The 20909-nt window shown below is 41.5% G+C and overlaps 1 protein-coding gene across 1 annotated transcript in view; it reads left to right on the top strand.

Moving 5' to 3' along the window:
- Window positions 1-20909, top strand: part of LOC136676771 (A disintegrin and metalloproteinase with thrombospondin motifs 3-like) — a 132912-nt gene that overhangs the window by 26591 nt on the left and 85412 nt on the right. Inside the window, exons 4-6 of the mRNA XM_066653987.1 lie at window positions 263-400; window positions 10339-10368; window positions 17998-18183. Of these exons, the coding sequence (XP_066510084.1) occupies window positions 263-400; window positions 10339-10368; window positions 17998-18183 (354 nt within the window). The remainder of the gene's footprint in view (window positions 1-262; window positions 401-10338; window positions 10369-17997; window positions 18184-20909) is intronic.

The raw sequence follows: 20909 nt of genomic DNA, 5'->3' as shown, positions 1-20909 counted from the left end.
TCACATCACTGATAACAGCTTAACTGCATGGATTTCTTAAAGGCTAAAAATACAGTGGCAGTCAGCACTCGTTTACCTGCCAAAGATTTTAACAGGTGTTGTGACAAGCATCCTCATGTTTACCATGGGGGAAAAATAAAAACCTTGTGATCCTGAAATTTATATTGTTGTACCAGCCTTGTCTCTCAGGAGGGTCTGTGTCTGGCCTCACAGCTTTGGTTTGTACAAAAACTAATGCCCATTCTTGTGTTGTTCTTCCAAGGCTGGCATGATTCGGACAGACTCTGATGAATACTTCATCGAGCCTCTGGAACGCGGCACTCAGGAGCATGAGGAACATGGACGAGTGCATGTGGTGTACAGAAGATCTGCTGTACTTCAGGCCCCTTCAGACATCTCTGTAGACTACCAGCCTCTCGGTAGGTTCTCTGGTCTTCTTTGTTGCATGCTTCCTTTATTTTCATCCATACGGTAAACTTTATCCTAGGGCTGTAGAGGTCAACCTGTTTCCATAACCATTCTCCCTCCCCAAGCCTCCTGGCCCCTGTTTTAGATTCTTTCCCGTGCTTGTTCAAGTCCTCATTGTTTCTCAACCTTGGCTTTAAATTGCTTGTCAGCTTGGCTTCCCCTCACACTCCCATGAGGCAAACTGTGATCCCTACCAATGATTAAATTTGCTTTCGCTTTCATATAAAGTAAGGTTTTATTAATACCCTTTGCACCACTCAGGTCCACCACCTTTTTAGCATCTTCACGCTGCTGCTTGGATTTTGCCTTGTGGTCACAATGGAGCAATCACTGTGTAGAAAACCCCCATGGATTCAGCCTCCCTAGATCATATCAATCTCAGAGCCTTTGTACTCCAGAGCCCTTTCCTACCGAGCAATCTGTTCTTCAGAGGCCGGTGTTGTGTTACCTGTCTTCAATCACACGTTCATCTACCAAATCCAGCATCTCAAGATTCCCCGTAATCAGCGGCCCCCCTCAATCTGCCAAGCTTTATGTTCTGAGTGCAGGAAGCTAATTAACATTTTACAAATATGGCAGATGCATTAGATTCAAGTGCATGCAAAATGTATTTTGTGTAACTAGGCACATGGCATCGTAACTTTGCATTAGCCACAATTAAGAAATGCACAAACGTCTGAGGAATCTTCATGGTCTCTATGTTTGGGCAACATTTCTTTGCCTGATTTGAGAATAATTTTATAATTACACTGAAAAAGTGGGAAGGATTTCTGGCTCCTCAACCCTTTTCAAGATCTCCTCTCATTCATCAGTCTCTAAAGGGAGCCCACTTGTGTGGCTGTACCAGTTGCCATAGAGACATGATGGCGTGCCATTGTTCCAGGTGGGAAGCATGGAAGAGTAGGAAATGATTACCCGCTCTGTGTTGGTTGCTTAGAAATCCCAGGCTGAGTACTGTGTCCACCTCGGGAAAGGGGGCTCTCCCTGACTAGTGGACCCTGAGTATTCCTTCCACCACTGAAGCCACTTTGTCTAATTTCCGGAACACCAGCTCATCCTTCTTTCCCTTTCCAAATCCACTAAACAGGGGTGCAAATGTGGTCTGACAGTTGTTGAAATGGGGGATGGGGGACCACGGGTCAGCTTACACACAGCAAATCAAACATAAATATGTTACAAAAGATGGAAGCAGAACCACAAAGGTCTTCAGGTACAGTTATGGGGGAAAGTACACAATTATTTGATTCTTATCTGCTTTAATAAGGATAAATATGATGAAATATAACTTTATTAAAGTGGACTTTCCAAGTTTCCACTGGGGTCTTAATGAAACCTTTGTGACTGGTTTGGTCAAAATACCACAACGACCAAACACCAGCTGCATTCTCCTCTTGTCTAAACATCACTGTTACGAACAGCTGGTTTCAGCACCTGTCCCTTTAAATGATAATGAGCTGCTGTCAACTCTGACCTGATCGCACATCAGAGAGGAGTGAGTAACAGAAGCTCTGAGTTTTCGCCATTTTTGCTTGGTTCTCTTCTTTCTCTGTTCTCATTTCCTCAGTTTTTACTCCAGACAATTATATCTACTCCCTAGAAGTGTTTGTGTTCTCCATTTTTCCTTGTCTTTGCGCTTCCACATAATTGCAGGTCAAGAGCTGTGATTGGAGAGGCCAAAACGGGGGCTGTGTGAGGGTGCATACAATGGGAAAAATGAAACAACACATACAGTACGCGTGGTGATACGCGCCACATTTGCTCATTGGCCAAAGAACCTGTTGCAGAAGGTAGGAAAAGGGTAGCGGACCAAGGAGAATCTGCTTCTCAGAATGTGTCAGATCGAGCAAACAAAGTTTTGAGATTGTTTTCCCTGACTATATGAACAAAAATGTCATTACCGAAGACATTTTTATTGTTTTATGAGTGCTAATAAATTTGTTTTTACTATAGTATTTACAGTATAGACAGTGTATAGGATCGGTGGGGTTTACACTGGGGTTTCCTTTGTTCTTTTTTCTACTGTGCTGGCAAGAGTAGCTTCCTGCAGCACTACAGCGCCACCCCCAGAATTACATAGGGGTAGAATTACATATAGAGTACTGTGCTTAAAATATAATTTTTTTCTATAAAGTAGTAGGTGTGAGTGAGTTTGAAGAACAATATTTTGTTCAGATTCTCTTTGATTGCATTAATTTGTTAAATCAACAGCACACATTATTTAAAATCATTATTTATTAACGGCTAAAACTAGGTATGGGATGATAACCTCAAATAATATGGACTCCACGAGGAGATATTTGTTAAACCAACACATTCACACACAGAATAAATAGCTCATTAAACTCAAAATCTCTGGTGTCTAAAATTTTACACAGTACTGTATATATATATATATATATATATATATACGTATATATACGTGTATATATATATATATGTGTCTAGTTTAGAACTCTTCATTAACAAGAAATGTTAGTTGAGTAGGGGTCCTAATGCCTGTATCTGATATAATGTCAAATATTGCCATTCAGCCACTGCATTCACAACAAATTCCTGGCCACTTAGGCGCTTTCAGGGGCAATACACTGTCCCTCTGCTTGGTTAGACATGGCTATTTATGGCAGTGTTATACTTTACATTATCACCTCCCCTACAGCTTTGTGTATGAAGAGGATCCGGCTGGTAATTAGCCCCAATTTATCCTGGATGTTGGACAGAAATTCCAGCGTGGGCTTTTATGAATAACTCTGACATTTCAGTGGTGCAGAATGTGCCCATTGAGGGAGCTGTGACACACTCTTGGCCTTGGCTCTCAGTTCCGAGTTGAGTAAGTACAGTAAGTCAGAACTGTAGTGAAAGAAGCTCTCAGAGTAGCTACTGACCGCTGTGCTCCTGGCCCCTCACTGCTCTCTCCTCTTCTGTTATTTGAACAACTTCCACCAAGGTCAGGCCTCTCCTTGCCCTGCAGTCTCAGAAGCTCTTTGGTTCTGTAAAGAATTCACCACCTGAAACATCTTAGAAGCTAACAATGGGCATAGTGTAGCGAGGGCCAGGTAATGGTGGACAATACTAACATTTCTTGTTGCAATATTTCTGTAAAGATGTGATTGCAGTCATACATTATAGATTATTCAGGTCAGTGCTCATCACTCTAGAGGATTTAAAAACTCAAGCAGCACTGCTGTGCCTGATCCACTTCTGTGTCTGATACAAGCACAACACAATAACACACCACCGCCACGTGTCACTGCATGAGAATGTGGATGAGAATGTTCCACCACCCAAATCATACCTGCTCTGTGGGTTGAAGAGCAGGGTGAAAATGGGCATAACCTAGTAAACAGAGAACAAATGGACTCCAGTCTGTGATTCTGTGTAGAACTACAGAATTCTCCTGTGGGGTCAGTGGAGCTGAGAGAATGGACACATTGTTGTTGCTGTCCAATAAAAACATATACATTCAAAATAGTGACTTTATAGGAGATACGTGTTTTTTATTGGACAAAGACGATATGTTCATACATACATACATATTCCAGCTTAGAAGCAAGGTCATTTTACTCCTGCAGAGCAAAGAAGCCTAAACACAGTAAAGCTCTCTGGGAGAATAAATGTTATTTGAAGGTGTGGAAAAGTTTGCTCAGTGCTTTTCCATCTATACACTTCCCCTTATTGACACCACAGTCCCTAGTGTTTACATCAGCTAGTTTATGAAACGGATTCGAAAACAATCAATACCTTTTCACCCTTCTCTCCGGATAGTAATGAACAGAGCACGAGGGCAGCCCCTCCCTTAGTATAAATAATCTCCTCCGTGTCGTGTTATTCAGGCAGACTCTCCCTGTGATGCTGAACTCTTCTTCAAACAAACTCCACCGAGGAGAGTGATAATAATCAGCCAACTCTATTCCTCTTCAAAGCCTTGTTGTAAAAACAGAGTACCTGGTGTGAGTAATTGTGAATAATTGTGTGTAAGTGCTCTCCATGGCCATTGGATAGAAAGGAAATGAAGAATATTGTCACACACTGTGGCTAACTTTGGATATGAAAAATTGAATTTATAGGTAATGACATATTTAGCAATCAATTACATGAATATGATACATTCATTCATTGTCTGAAACCACTTATCCTGTTCAGGGTCATGTTGGGTCCGGTGCCTACCCGGAATCATTGGGCGCAAGGCGGGAACACACCCTGGAGGGGGCACCAGTCCTTCACAGGGCGACACACACTCACACATTCACACCTATGGACACTTTTGAGTGGAAACCCACACAGACACAGGGAGAACACACCAAACTCCTCACAGACAGTCACCCGGAGGAAACCCACACAGACACAGGGAGAGCACACCAAACTCCTCACAGACAGTCACCCGGAGGAAACCCACACAGACACAGGGAGAACACACCAAACTCCTCACAGACAGTCACCCGGAGGAAACCCACACAGACACAGGGAGAACACACCAAACTCCTCACAGACAGTCACCCGGAGGAAACCCACGCAGACACAGGGAGAACACGCCAAACTCCTCACAGACAGTCACCCAGAGCGGGAATCAAACCCACAACCTCCAGGTCCCTGGAGCTGTGTGACGCTACCTGCTGCGCCACCGTGCCCCCCAAATTACTAACAGTAAAACAGTATTAAAAACTCTCTCATCTTTTGTTGTGCTCTGTTGTCGTTTAAAAGGGGAGTATGGATTCACATTTTTGATTCCTTTCAGGGTTTTTTCCTCACGTTCTGAGGTAATGTGTCCTGACACTGCTGCATCGGCTTACTCACCTAGGACTACAGCCCAGAATTCTGTAAAGCCGCTTTAATGCTTTCCTGCAGTAATGAATCATAAATTGCCAACATAAGCTAGACACACAACGGAGTTTCCCTCACATGCAGGACTTCATCCATCCGAAAGGTCAGAAGGGTGGCAAGGGTAGTGGATAACATCAGCACACTGACAGACTATACAGTGTAAATTGTAGTCCTTGCGCTTAGGTGAGTGGTTTGCTTCAGCACAACACAAGTTTGCACTAGTGGTCATTTGTTACAGGTTCTGCAGGATTAGCAGATTGCCCAGCTAACAATGGAATACCAATTACAAACAGCAGCAACATGGGCTTACAGTGATAAGAAATATCATTTTTAACATGCCGCTGTCACCAAAAACTGTCGCCTTGCAGAAGGGAGATTAAGAAGCCATTGACCACTACAGCTCTTCTTCCCTGACCATGCCAGACCAGAACTGTGAAAAGGTGGTAACTGGGAACATTTTGCACCCTGTCTCAATGATGAGTGCAAGAATGTGAGAGGTTCCCAGATACAGTTTGCTACCTTTTGAGAGTTCTGGTCTGGCATGGTCAGTTAAGAAAACAGTTGTAGTTTTCACTCTCTCAGAAAGGAAGACCCAGATTTGGCTGCTGGGGGGTGAAAAATAAATTAAAAAATCTGATTTATATTTGTCGCACAGCTGTGTGAGGCTGAGCCCAAGCTGCTGAGCTCAGAGGAATTTGGGGAGCTGGCAAGAATAGAGAAATATGCAAGGCTGACAACAAGTAAAGAAAAGGAAAACAAACGCTTAAACACATAATCCTTCTGGAAAGGGCAGGTGAATGGAGTCAGAAATGGCTGGCTGCAAATAAAAAATAGAGGCAAAGGAGAGATAAAGAAAGCTGTGAACATAAGGCGGACTTAAACCGAAAGCTATGACTTTGCTTGACATTAAGCCTCTTATCGTTGTTCTGCATTACATTCGTAATGAGTTTCTTTGTCCTTGGCCAAATTCTAGAAGAAGGAAAATGTACTAATTGAATGCATATAGGATGGTAAAATATTCACTGCACTCCTACGGCGCTAGGCTTGGACACTGTTTCCAGTGACACTGCTGTTGCATCAGGGTCGAGTGGGCTTTAGCGCAGTCAGGCTTCAGAGATTACTTAACCTGACAATACCAACACCAGCACTGTTAAATTGAGGAGCCCTTAAAAGGGACAGCAGTGGATTGAGATGATAGGTCAGCCATTGAGGACAAATGTGGCTAACAATTAACAAGATTTAACGTTTCCATGCTCACTGCTCACACTAGCTTCTATTCACTCTTAGCCTCCATTGTTCCTTAACAGTCAGAACTGGTCTCAACACATTACAGGTGAACTGGTGTTCACGCAGAGGTCATCGTCCAGGAGCATCTGTTCTCCTCTGGAATGCTGCAGCTCTGGAATCCACTTTGTGACAGCTCAACAACCACAGACAATCAGTCTTTCTGCCACATTAGCGAACAACAAGCTAATAGCAGACACTTAGGAAGTGAGCCATTGTGATGGTGAGGGACTTGATTGTGAGTAATGGCATCTTCTTTAGGGCAGTCTCGCTGTCTCCTCCTCCTCCAGTGAGCTGTCTGAGGACTCAACATAAATATTTTTTCACATTAAGTGTAAAGGCCTTTGGAAAGGCTTTTTATTCGACCAAATAAAGAAGCTTTGGCAGTTTCCCATCCCTCATTAGCATACTGGTAGCAGTTGCTGACGCATGAAGAAGGAGTGTAAATCACAGTAGAGCATGCCAGCAGGAAAGGGAAGACCCTGCGTGCTTTATGTGGTATAAACAAAAAGATGAGGGCCAAGTTTCATTGTGCTCCCAAACTGAGTTATAGCACGACCCTAGAAAAAAAACTTCAGAAAACAGTTCACTTTTATGAGCTTCATAAAGCTTTCAGCTGTGCAATCAGCTGCACCATTACAGTCTCATCAGGTTCTGTTGTGTTCTGTTGTTTATTGAAGTTTCCGTCGAATAGATACTTTCAAACAAGCGAGGAATGGGATAGTTCACGTTGGTATCTAGGGCGGTTAATATCTGTGGAAAAATACTGAGCTCACTTCCTAAAAACTTTACAGTAGGAACTTTTTGCTGTAAACTCATTCTAAAGCTGATGTCTGCGACACATTCATTAAAAGTTGGGGCAACAGCACCACGTAATCATTTGGGGAAAACTGTAACTGATCAAATTTTGAAAGCAGAATATTCTCTATTTTAGTTATTCTTTCATAGTTGCGTTGTTGTATCATGCACTTCATAACTAGCACACATTTTCAATGAGAGACAAGCCTGGACTTTAATCAGGTCCATTTAACATTTGCGTTCTTTGATTATGCAGCTATGTAATGTGCAGATTTGCATGGATGTGAAAGAGATGTGGCATATGATGTTTTTCAAATTTGTTTTTCATGGTTAATGGTATTTGTTTCTACACCCACAGTCCATTCTCTCAGCTCCACTGTCCACACACTTTGTAGTCCTACAATAACAGACTGAAGTCCATCTGTTGCTCTGTATACGTTGTTTCTATCTCTCTATCTATCTAACTTTACACTTATATAGTGCCTCTCTAGACACCCAAGGAAGCTCAGAACACTCAATCCACACACACTGGTGAGAAGCAGCAGCCAAACGCGCACAGCCTACTCTCGACCAGACAACGACCGGGCATTAGGATTTCACCCAGGACAGAGTGCCAATCCATATCTGGACACACACATTCAATCGCACAAACAGACATTCATTCACATACACACTCATTTATTCACACACCAGGACATTTTATTAGTGAAGCCAATTCACCTACCCTCCATGTTTTTGGACTGTGAAAGGAAACCGGAGCCCCCGGAGGAAATCCACGCAGACACAGGGAGAACATGGAAACTCCACCCAGATGGGACTTGAACCCAAGATCCCAGCGCTGAGAGGCGAACGTGCTAGCCACTAAGCCACTGTGCCACCCCACTTTCACCCTTTTCTTCAATGGTCACCACAGAGCAGGTATGATTTTGGTGGTGGAACCTACTCAGCGCTTCCGTGACATTGTTGTGGTGGTGGTGGTGTTAGTGTGTGTTGTGCTGGTGCAAGTGGATCAGGCACAGCAGTGCTGCTGGAGCACTCAGTGTCACTGCTGGACTGAGAATAATTTACCAACCAACTTTACATCTACAAGGTGGACCAACGAGGTAGGAGTGTCTCACAGAGTGCACAGTGAGTGGACACAGGGTTTAAGAAATTCAGTAGCACTGCTGTGTCTGATCCATTCGTACCAGCATAACACACACTAACACACCACCACCACGTCAGTGTCACTGCAGCACTGGGAATGATCCACCACCCAAATCGTACATGCCCTGTGAGTCCTGTGAGAAGAACACCACATTGAAGAACATGGTGAAAGAGGGCAAACAATATACACAGAGCAACAGATGAAGTATAGTCTGTAATTCTAAAAATACAAAGTGCTTCTGTGATACAGTGGAACTCAGAGTGTTCCATCAGTGTACCATCTTAAATAGCTTTATATTTTTCATTCAAATAAAGGACTAGATTTTAGCATCTTATTCGATCTGCCATTAAAAGATAAGACAACATTATATATAAGCACAGGCCATTCTAATAGCTTTACATAATTAAAACAAATGCACAATATAAAATATAGTAAATTTGAATTAAAATATTTAAATTTAAAATAGCTGAAAATGAAAAGTGAAACATAAGAATAATGCAATAATAAAAAAAATTAGTTTAAAGTGCTAACAGAAGCTTAATTGGTATAAAAAGCACATTTAAACAGATGTTTTCAGCCTGTTTCTAAAAACACTAACAGACTGAGCACATCCCACAGCTTCAGGAGGTTTATTCTTACTGACAGCAGCAAAATGACTAAAAGCTGCTTCTCCATGTTTAGACTTAAATCTAGGCACTGTTCAGTGCCCAGAATCAACTTAAGAGGTTCTCTCTTAGGCCTTAATTTGATCAGTATATCTGAAATATAAGTAGCACCTAGACCATGTATTCATTTATGAACAAGACGTCATATTAGCAAAATAAAATCAATGCATTTTTATAACATGGAAGACTTTTTAGAGAAAATGCTTGGTGCTAACTACACAGAAGCATTCAATGTCCTTTTTACCTAGAGCTGTCTGATTAACTATGGCAGGATAGACTTAAGCCGCCACCAAACTTGCCGAAGCTCACCTGAGACGGATAAATTGTTGGTAATCCCTATAGTATTTTCCGGCTCTTGGCAAAATGAAATGACAGGCCTCTTGAGGGCACCTTTAACAATGTCTCAAAAGACAACACTGAATACACTGCATTACTTAACATTTTCGGTAAAGGGTATGGCACTTTTGAGCCCTCAAAGCTCGATCATTTTGGATTAGGGACTGTGTGACAAGTGAAACAGCCCATGAGTCTGGTTCTCATATCGGCTTTTTCTTCTCTTATCCTATCAGGACTTCACTTCAAGATGAAATATCGATGTGTGTAATCCATCTGTGACTAATGAGCCAGTTTGTCCTTGTGTACTCTCTCCAGCTCAGTTTGTATGATTGGTTTAGATAAACAGAAAGTTTGAGAATAAAAAAATCTGCGCGATGAATACACTCTTAGAGATACTCTCTTAGAGGAAGAACCTATGTCGAGAGCTCGTATTCTCCTGCTTTAATTGGAACCACAGTCAGAGTTGCTTTGGCCAGGCACTCGCTTGCTGTCAGAGTAGCACAGAGGGATTCCAAAGTATGCAATTCAGGTCTCTTTCCAAGCCAGCTATGTACAAAAGCTTGCACTTCAGCCGTCAACAAGGGAAAATTTCCTTCAGCTTCTGATGCATTTGCATTATCTGAGGAGAGTTTGTGCTTTTCCTCGTAAACTAATTGAGCATGAACCATCAATCTTGAATGGCCCAGGCACTGTTCTTTCCATACACTGCCTCAAAAGTGCGCTGTAATAGTTGAGGTCCTGCCTGAGGAATTCTTTCCACAAAACCTTGTTATAATTATCCTCTGTATTCCAGGCTCAAAAAAAAATTGAGACAACCTTGAGCAGTCCCATCATTGGAGGGTATCAGGGCTGGTCGGTTAAGCCGTGAGCCTGGGTTCCATTGAATCACCCCTAAGCCATGCCATCTGGCAGTGAGGAAGGAAGTGCTTTATTACCATCCCACAATACCCTACTTCTTCACTCTCTGTGCAAGGCTTGCCAGCAGTAGACACTCTGGCCAAAAAAGAGGCATTCCTAGAATTCTTGCTCCAGTGGATGATGTCATTGCCACTCAGGTTATTCTTTTCCACGGATTGTTCATTAGCTGGAATTGAAGGCCATTGCTGTGAAGCGTCTCAGAGCCTGGGCCTGGTGTTGGCGTTTCACTGAGCAAACACACAATCCGTGGTATTTTCTAAAACTTAATACACTCTCACATGGCAAAAATATTTCTTTACATCATTCACTGACAGTTTTTGATTTATTATGTCATCCACAATTGAGCTTTCCTGTTCGGCTTTAGATTATATTTTACACAAGTGCGACATGTTCTTGTCTTTAAAAAATTAAGTAATTTCATGATATTTTAAGAGCTTCTAAGCCAAGTCTTCAGGTTGATAGACCTTTGAAGATGTCTTGAGCTGGTCATAATTCTGGTTCAGGTTTTCTGAGACATTTTACTGGTTGTGACCCTCACAAAATGTCCCTTATTTTTCCAGGGTCCAAGATATTTCCTGGACTTCTGGCCACTCTTTTGATGCTAGTATCTGTGTCACATGCAGGACACATGAAAATCCACATCCTCTTGGGATATCAGAACCAGATTCTTCTAATGCAGAATATCCTAAAGCGTTGTGCTGGAGTTGCAGCGAGGTTTTGTTTGCTTTTGAGGAAGAGCTTATTCTTCTTGTGGTGCACCTGGCTTCACTTAGATAAAGCTTAATATTAAGACCTCGCCACATTTCCATCAGTGTGGCCACATCTGCTTTTGTTTTGCGAGACAGAGAATCTGGAGAACACCATGCTTCCCCCTCTCTCCGTTTCTCTCTCTATTTGTGTGTCTGTGTGTGTGTGCATGCGTGCGTCTGTTTGTCTGTCCGTCTGGCTGCATGTGCACTGTGGGAGGGGGATACATCTGGTCTGTTGTGGAGGTTTTTTTCCCTGGGGGATGTCCCAGACTCAAGTGTAAGAAAGAAACTGTGTGGATTTTAATTTTTTTGCCGTTGAGATATAAATTAGCCAGTCACCCTCAAGACCTCTCAAGAACCTTTGGGTAGAATATGAACATTGCCCCAGCCCTCCAGAACTTGTTTAACCATGCCTAATTTATTTAATATTATAACAGTTTGTTCCAGCCACACTCTCTGCAGTGTTCTATCTGTGCTGGTATTTGTGATAACAGCATGTTGCTTTCACAATAACTGTCAGATTCTGTTGCTGGATAATACTGAAGGTTGCTAAGATATGTTTTGTGTGTTTTTGACTCTACTACTGCTACTTACATGAATACAAACAATGGCCACAAATGATTATAATAGAGCTGCAGTCTGTTTGTTCAGAGTGTCACGTCAGGTCAAGTTCAGATTCCAAACCGCTTGTAGAGTGTTGGAGGATGCCCCTAGTGGATTAATGTGTGTGCATTCACTGCCACAGTTGGGTTAAATGCCAAAGACATGTTCCGTTGTATGTTGCACAATGACCAGATGCATTGCGCACATTTCAATTTTTATTTTAAACTGCATTTTATTATTCTGATGCCTGGACGAATAAGGGACCAGCTTCAACAAAACAAAACATAATAGTAATCTTTATTTTTATAGCACCTTTCATAGATAAATAAAATGATTTACAGAAATTCTTAAAAAAGAATATAACCTGTTAAAGAGTTGTCTAAAATAAAATAGGAAAAATAAACACTAGAAAATGAATAATAGCTCCATTAAACTTCCTTAAATATCCTTCTTAAAAACTGTTGTATAAATGCGACAACTGAAATTGTGATGGTTCTTGCTGTAAAACCTTCTCATGTTCATTAATTAATGATCTCTTCCGTTTCAGTAGAAATCTCAGGGGCCAAACCTGATGACACCTCAGTATTGATAAAAAAAGAGAAGCAAACAAAAGGCCAGGAGGGAAGGATGGCCATCCCCAGCTCATGTTCTACAGGCCAGTGCTCTCTTTATGGAGTTGTAGCTGTCATGCCACTGACAGCATGAGTGAAATTTGAAAGAGGAGCTGAGTGTCACATCAGCTCTCAAGGAAAAGCCTAGAGCAAGTGTCACAGAGGTCCTCCACTGCCTCGTTGCTTTATACATCATGATTTATTTATGGGTCATCATTTGCACATTCAGGTAGGAGCTGTCCTTGCAGCTGTGGAAGTGGTTTTAGCTAACAGCATCTTCTCTCCGTGATGTGTACGTTGTTAAGCCGTGATAACATTAGACATTTGTAGTTCACGTCGCTCTGTGAAAAATGTGGAGCCAAGGCGGTGCTGGGAGGATGGCGACACTAACAGGCTATTTTGCTTTTTCACCAGCTATGAACATTAAAACAAAAACACTGCAAAAGGTAAATACCTTCTAATCCATCCTCCAGACTGACTGCACACCTGGCTGCTTTATGCTAATGTTATCAGCTTATATATGGCTACATGGCTAGCGTTTTCTCTGTTATATATAGAGAGCCCCAACACATCAACCAGCAGTGCTACAAGATGTGAATTTACACATCCAAATTCACCACACTTGTAGCCACATGACCTTTTGGTCATATAATGTATATGCTTTGGATGTCTGAGGTGTGAAATCACTCTTGGAGGCAAAATGTATGGAGATTTGCTTGATAAATTTTATCTACTAAAGGCTAGTGTTGTTTTACATTAAAAACTCATATTTATAGCTGAGGATTAGGACCTAAATAAACCCAATTTCTCAATTATAAAATGTATAATTAATGTTTTTGTGGTTGGATAGTTTAGTGGATAACTACTACCCTCATCGTGGCAAACTAGATCTCAGTGCCCAGCTTGGGCAGTAACCATGCGATACCAATAAATATCCTTTGGCAAGACTCTTTACGCTGCACTCACTTGATATAATGGTAAGTCTCTCAGGATAAGAATGACTGCTAAATTGCATAAATATGAATGTGTTTAGCCCTGTGAAGGACTGGCGCCCCCTCCAGGGTGTATTCCTGCCTTGCGCCCAATGATTCCAGGTAGGTTCTGGACCCACCGCGACCCTGAATTGGATAAGCACTTACAGATGATGAATGAATGAATGAATGAATGAATGTGTTTAATTTCCTTTAATGTTTCACAGTCTTGTAGAGACATGTAAATGTATCAAAAACCAAAATCTCAATCAGAGGATTATTGAATAATCTTTAAAATGGATATTGACCTTTCTATAATAATGTACACATTACACATTATTGAGAACACATGCTGCTGTGTCTGTTTAATATTCTGCTCCTGAAGAGTAAACATTTTCACACATGCAGGAGCACTGATGTGCAAATGCTCTCAGGTCCATTTAAATTCTCTTATACATGTATAGAGGTGCAGAATATTGCCAAGGCTATCACATGGAAATCATTGAAAATGTCCTTCTTTTTTTTCCTCTGCTGACAGCGGGGGCTATGTTTCTGAGCTTTTGAAAGGAGTTTGATGAAACATGTCCTCTCTCAGGTCAGGATGACACTGTCACTGTGGACAAACATGCAAACCTTCCTCCATTGTGAAAATTGATGACCCCTGGCTTTGCGTTGGCATTTAAAAGCTTTAGAAAGCTCTGTGAACTATGCAGAGAGAGTGAGTGAACATCAGAGTGACCAAAGCCTCTGTCAGGACTGTAACAAACAGCAGGGATCTCAGAATATAAAACAAGGCAATTATGTGCAAACTATTTCAACACAATTTTTTATTAAAAATAGTACAAAGACCAATATATCAGTTGTGGAAACTGAGAAATTCTTGTTGATTTTTAAAACGAATATGTGGCCAATAAAGACCTGGAGGTTGTGGGTTTGATTCCCGCTCCAGGTGACTGTCTGTGAGGAGTGTGGTGTGTTCTCCCTGTGTCTGCGTGGGTTTCCTCCGGGTGACTGTGTGTGAGGAGTGTGGTGTGTTCTCCCTGTGTCTGCGTGGGTTTCCTCTGGGTGCTCCGGTTTCCTCCCACAGTCCAAAAACACACGTTGGTAGGTGGATTGGCGACTCAAAAGTGCCCGTAGGTGTGAGTGTGTGAGTGAATGTGCAAGTGTGTGTGTTGCCCTGTGAAGGACTGGCGCCCCCTCCAGGGTGTATTCCCGCCTTGCGCCCAATGATTCCAGGTAGGCTCTGGACCCACCGCGACCCTGAACTGGATAAGGGTTACAGATAATGAATGAATGAATGAATGAATGAATGTGGCCAATAAGGATTTGATGCCACTTTGTCGCAAATATGTGGTGTATTTTATGATTATCTTGTTGAGTTTAGTAGGTAGTGTTTCTGTAGGGCATGGATATTGAATCAGACTTTTGAAATAACTAACCTTGTATTTTATTAATGCTGCACCACTTTCATCAAATAGCTCCCTGTAGTGAGCCTCCAGAGTTACATGAGAACAGATCAATCATTATTTTATTTAGATTTTTTAAAAGACCCCTTTTTCAAAGTAGATATTCAGTAAATATTGTTTATACCTTGCGGTCATACCTGCGTTTATGAGCAGGCATCTAATCTATGTTAATCAAATCAAATCATACATGACCAAAGTGTTGAACTAATGCATGCTCCACCACCAGACTTGGTGTACTGCAGCTTATGGCTAGCCAGCTCAGCTTGTTATATTTACGAGGGCGCTCTCTCAGGCTTATAAAGTGCTCCAGCAGCTCCCGACACTTTAGAGCTCCGCTTCTGCCTTTATTCTTCCATGCCACGTGTATTAAAGCTCCACATAAACTGCCTCCTACAGCATCTTTTGGCTCAGTCTCCACGCTGTTAGTTATTAGCATGCTGTTCCATCTTAATTGTTGATTCTAGTAGGCAGAGAAAAAGACCCACCTTCAGCCTTCAAAGAGAGGGCTGTTAATCTGGGGTTTTATGTGCGGGAAGCCGATCGACCCCCTTTTCCAAAGGTAAATAAAAGCAGGGCGAACAAAATTAAATCCAGTCACGCAGCCGCACTCCCTCCCCCCAACCCCCCACCTCTTTGACTCTAAGCGCTGACCCATATTTTGCAACTTGGCATACTGTAAATAATTGAATAGGCTGCTGGTTTTTTTTTTCTTCATAAATACAGATTATTTTTTACAAATTGCTCACTGTCAGCTTGGTTACGGCTTCAAAGAATTAAGACATCAACATGAGTTTCAATAAGTCTCTCCCTATCAGTATAAGACAGGAACCAAGCAAACTGAACAGGTGTTTTGATCATCAAAGCTTCTCTAAATTCTACATAAAAATATAAAAATATAACATCTACCTTGTAAATTGAAGTTAATTCATATTTCAATGTGTTTGGGTTCTTTATTTTCTCCAGGGGCCATTTTAGGGCTGTATATTTCTCCGTGTTGAGAGAAAGTCGCCTGCCTCTAAAATACAATCTCTCAAAGGGAGGAATTAGCTTGGATTTATGCTCGGGTTTGTGGCAAAAAATAGAAGCTTAACTGGTCGGTGGTGGATGCACACACACACATTTGGAGACATTACACGGGTAATGGTGACCAGTTTTTCATGAACGGCCACATTCTGTGAAGCAGAGCCGAAATAACCCATCGGTGCTTGTGTGTAGGAGTGCGTCGCTTTGACGTAGCGCTGAAACCCAACCCCTCAAGAGACGTCCAGCTTCGAGGACAGTACATTTCCACTGGCCACAGTCCGGCCTGTGCCTTTCACCATTGGTGGTCGTTTTTAAGAAGAGCTGCTGGCAGGATGGGCAGCTTTGCCACGTGTGAGCTATCTTTGCTTCACTTCCCCAGTGGAGAAATCCCCAAGGGATTGAGGTGCAGAGCCACTGTGGGTCAGGCAAACCAAACTGGGACACACAAACACACACACACATAAACACTCTCTCTGAGTCTTAAAGGAGTCTGAGGGGAAGCCCTGTATTTTTTGAAGTGGAGCGATGTTTACCCTTTTGGGAACTGGGCAGCAAAAGAATGTGTATGTCATAACAGGACACGGGGCAGAGGAATGTTCCTCACAATCCCCCCACTGTAGACCCCCAGCCAAACCGGAGCACAGTATTTACCCTAGAGTACACGCTCACCACAGACAGAAGGCCATGGGCTGAAGCAGTGAACCGGAGAAGCAGAAGCACATCGCTGTGTTGTAATTAATTGAACAGAATTTGACCCTTTAACTGCAGGTTAGAGTCACTTGTAGTTCGAGAGTTAACAGAGTATCATGACCTTGATATTGGAGAGTGGACAGTCATGACATTTAGTCATGCATCATCTAGTGCAATGGCATCGTTTAAAGACCAATGTGTTCCAATCATCGGCTCACTCTATCATCTGCTGCCCTCCGGCTCTTGATGTCATTTTAGTCCCTAATTTGAACGTTGCTCCTAATGATGTATTAATACAGAGTTGCGCAACCGGTCGCCGGATTCCCAAAAGCTTTCATAAGCAGAGAACTTACAATAGAGTCCAAGATAAACACTAAGATGTTCATAAGGATGTTACTAGAATTAGTTTATTTGAAAATATACTTATTATATATACAGTGTTCACCAGAAACATATTTACAGATTTAAAAAATACACACCTGTTTTGTGGATACATTTAAAAAAGTGATTTTCTATATCCAATCACAATATGAGTCACGTTCGAGTGGTCATTGTGCTGTTAATGATTCTAGATCAGCTGGAATCATAGTGTAGTGTGAGATATTTCAGTGCTCTGAATCATTCTGAGCTGCTAAATGCACAGAGATGTAAAGTGAACCGTGAGGACAGAGCTCTCGTAGGGTTCATTTCTGTGTTTCTTGGCTGCTGTCCACTTACATAACACTTTCAGCTTGTGAACAAAAAGACTTGGACTTGAACTCAGGCCTCAGTATTGTCACTGTGGGCAAACATACACATCTTTTTCTGTTATCAAAAGTGACAACTCTCTTCTTTAATCAGGCATTCATAAGACTTAAACATCCTTTGGGAATTTTGCACAGAGGATGAGTCAAGAGTGTGACTTAAGCATCAGGGTTGATCCAGAGTATGAGTGCACCGTATAAAATGAAAGACTGGCATTTTATTAATCTACAACCCTGAATTACAAATAAGAGAAGATAATATGTGAGGTGCTAATAAAAGCACAATCAAATTAGTGCATAGTGTTTGACTTTGTTGAAAAAATCTATTTGTAAAAATATATCTGAATTAATTTCTGAATAATGTCTCATAATAATTTAGGGACTGAAGGCATCAGTTGATCCAGTTTGAAACCAAAATGTGTTTTAGCACTGAAAAGGAAGGCAATACATTTATCTCAGTGTGGATATACTGTGTGTTTCAGTGCAAATGAAACTTACCCCAAAAATAACACAGTAGCCCAATAACTTCTTCACAATCGCTCCATCACTGCACGGACAAAGAATGAGGTCTTTTGCAGAGTTGGATACATAATAAATATGTTCCAGAATGGCGGATGCCATGGTTTCCAGTGATAACATTGTAAACCTTAAGGTAGAAAAAGTTAAGAACTCCTGTGAGTTGATTCTTGCTCTTTCGTCCTGCAGAGCCTGAACTGGATGTCCCAGGGGTTCTGGAAAATGTCGCCAAACAGGTGAACCACACAGTCAGGAGACGCAGACACGCTGGAGATGACGACTACAACATCGAGGTGCTTCTCGGGGTCGATGATTCCGTCGTACGTTTCCACGGAAAGGAACATGTTCAGAACTATCTTCTCACACTGATGAACATTGTGAGTATTTCAGTTACTTTCAGCTATAATTAATGATATAGTTGGGTGTTTATTGACGTTGATATAAAATGTACTTATTTAGTGCTTGTAAATGAAGGATATATTTTTTAATTAAGCAAATATCTGATGACATTGATATAATCCTGATATAATTTTTCGTATCTGTTGAGTATCTGCTGAGATCCTGGAATCTATATTTTGATAGAAATGTTCTGCTTTTTCCAATAAGGTACATGTGAGCCATGAACTTATATCATGCTTTCGTTCCTACCAGCACTAAAAACTTCTAAGGGTTAAATACCTTGCCACACAAATACAACACACACACACTCACGATTCCAATAATCTACCTTGAGTTAATTTGCCACTGTTACTCTAGCCGTTCAGTTCAGGCTGAAGGTTAAATAGCAGCACACTCAGTTGAATGGCAATATGTGAGGTGTGTGATAGTAGTCAATATTTTCCCAGCTTATTTTTCTCTAAGCTGCTCCTGTTTATAGATTGCCTTTGTCTATAGTGGGAAATTTCCCAGGTGTAGGCACAATTTCCAGGAGCTAAAAGTTCACAGGCTTCATAGCACCATTCCATCTGCTGCCAGAACAACACTTAAACCCTCCAATCATCTATTAATCTCTTTATGTTGGGAGAGTAAAGCCCGTGTTACTATGGAGAGAGGATTTCAACTCACTCGGCTCATTTGCATGAATATAATTAAAATGTAACCTTACGTTATAATAAGTTTTAGCACAGAACTTTTTGGAACTGAAGGCTATAATGATGTGAAATAGTGATGTGAAGGTGAAAGAGCCACTGGATCTTCTGCACTGGTAAAAAGGCACTTTTTATAAAATTCAGAAGATGTTTGTTTACCGTTTGCTGCTCTCCAGTCGAATGTGTTTACAAAGCCCCAGTGACTGTAAATCAGTAGAAAAATAAATTGGCTTGGTAGGATATACTAGTCTTTCTCTTTCTTTCTCTCTCTGCTTATGGCAGAGGCATCTAGAGTTGCTTTAGACAAAGGAGAGAACCAAATGTTGAAAAGCATGAACCGAAATAAGGATATTGCACTATTCCTGCTCCGTAGATGTGTAATATTGACTTATTTTTGCTTTTTCAGATCACTTAAGAAGCTAACTGCATTACCGTACGTGCTATAAAACTAAACAAATTCGTTTCTGTGGTAATTAAAAAAGTGAATAAAATCTTACAGACGAGTTAAACATAATCCCCTCAAACACACCATATCCCTTTAATAAAATGCAGAGCTTAGAACTGCTTTGCCCCACAATCGTTGACTTTCCTTTAATTGCTGTTGATGTCATTTATTTTACGCACCCAAAACCTTTTAGAAACATTTGAAACAATTTGACGGACTCTTCAAAGGATTCAATGCTATTCTTTTGTCACAGTTTATGAGCTATGAAAGCATGTTATCAATATGGCAGCTTGGGGATGTGTCTGGTTAATCCTGGACATGTATATTTCATTTGCGCTGTCAGACTCCTGTCATGGTATGGCTCCTGTGCTGTTAAACTGATGCCTTCCATCCACGTGGCTATGAGGCACAAAGTCTCGTAAAGGGGAGGCGGTGGCAGGGGGTGATTTAATTGGCTTAAAGTATTGACTCAGGAAAAGCCTTAGTGCTCTGGATGATAGGAGCTGGAGTTGCTGATCTGAAAAATCCCCCAGTAGATGTCTCTGCTGCTCTGTGTGTCAGTTCAGGTTTTATCTGCCTTTGAAATGAGGCAGAGACGGGCTGTTTAATTGGCTGTCTGCTAATGAATGGCTGCTAGCCTACTAGTATGGCCATGTAGTTTCGTATTTCCTGCTGCTTACCCTGCCGGCTGTTATTATTATTCTAATGACTTCTGAGAAGTGTGGGGTGGTGGCAAAGTCAGAAACCAGCCACCACTGTTAGAACTGAATGGAAATGAGACACTGCTCACCCTAGATTGCAGTGCTCTGGATGGGAGGGTTTTTTTTTACGATGAAGATTGAGTGGCTGTCCAATAAACTGGAACTGATTGATTGACTGGATTCCATGTGTGGTCAGTGTCTGATGCGTTCTGTATAATTAGTCAAATTCTAACCTTACCTCACCTCCACCAGCACAAACCACTCTAAGCTGCGGAGCCAGGCCAGACTTTTTATTCTTAAACTGAATGGACTTGCTCCTTAATTGTATGGGTGAGAAAGTGAGCCGGAGTGTGATGGATGGGGTGGACTTGGGTGAAACCTGGTGCACGTGGACATCCTCAGCTGCATTTGAGAAGCCAAGGTAATCTGCGTTCATATGCCAGTGAACAATTTAATCATCTGCCCGGGTACATATTCATATTCAGTCAAAATATTAAAAACATTTGTAGATTATCTTTGTCCAGCTGGAGCCAATTAGAACCTCCCCCCTCCAAACACACACACACTTTCACACACAAACCACTCAACATTTTGACAGCCAGTCAGAATATATCTCCTTCCTTATCTTTTTTTTTCAAAGATAATAAAATAAAAACCTTTTCAACCTCTCTAGATTCTGTCTTTAGGTTTGGAGAGTAGTTATAGTTTAAGTGTGAATTTTTCAGTTATTTAAATGAACACTGGGTAGTATTTCTAAGTTAAAACTGCAGCTTCAAAATCACTGTGATGTTTCACTGACCTGTAATAGGGAAAATAGTGTCTCTGTCGTTGAAGTGAATTCAGTTACACTCTGCCACTGTAGAGGGAGC

Source organism: Hoplias malabaricus, chromosome X2 (genome assembly GCF_029633855.1).
Source record: "Hoplias malabaricus isolate fHopMal1 chromosome X2, fHopMal1.hap1, whole genome shotgun sequence".
In the NCBI taxonomy this organism is placed as follows: Eukaryota; Metazoa; Chordata; class Actinopteri; order Characiformes; family Erythrinidae; genus Hoplias; species Hoplias malabaricus.
This window is presented reverse-complemented; position numbering and strand designations above follow the sequence as displayed.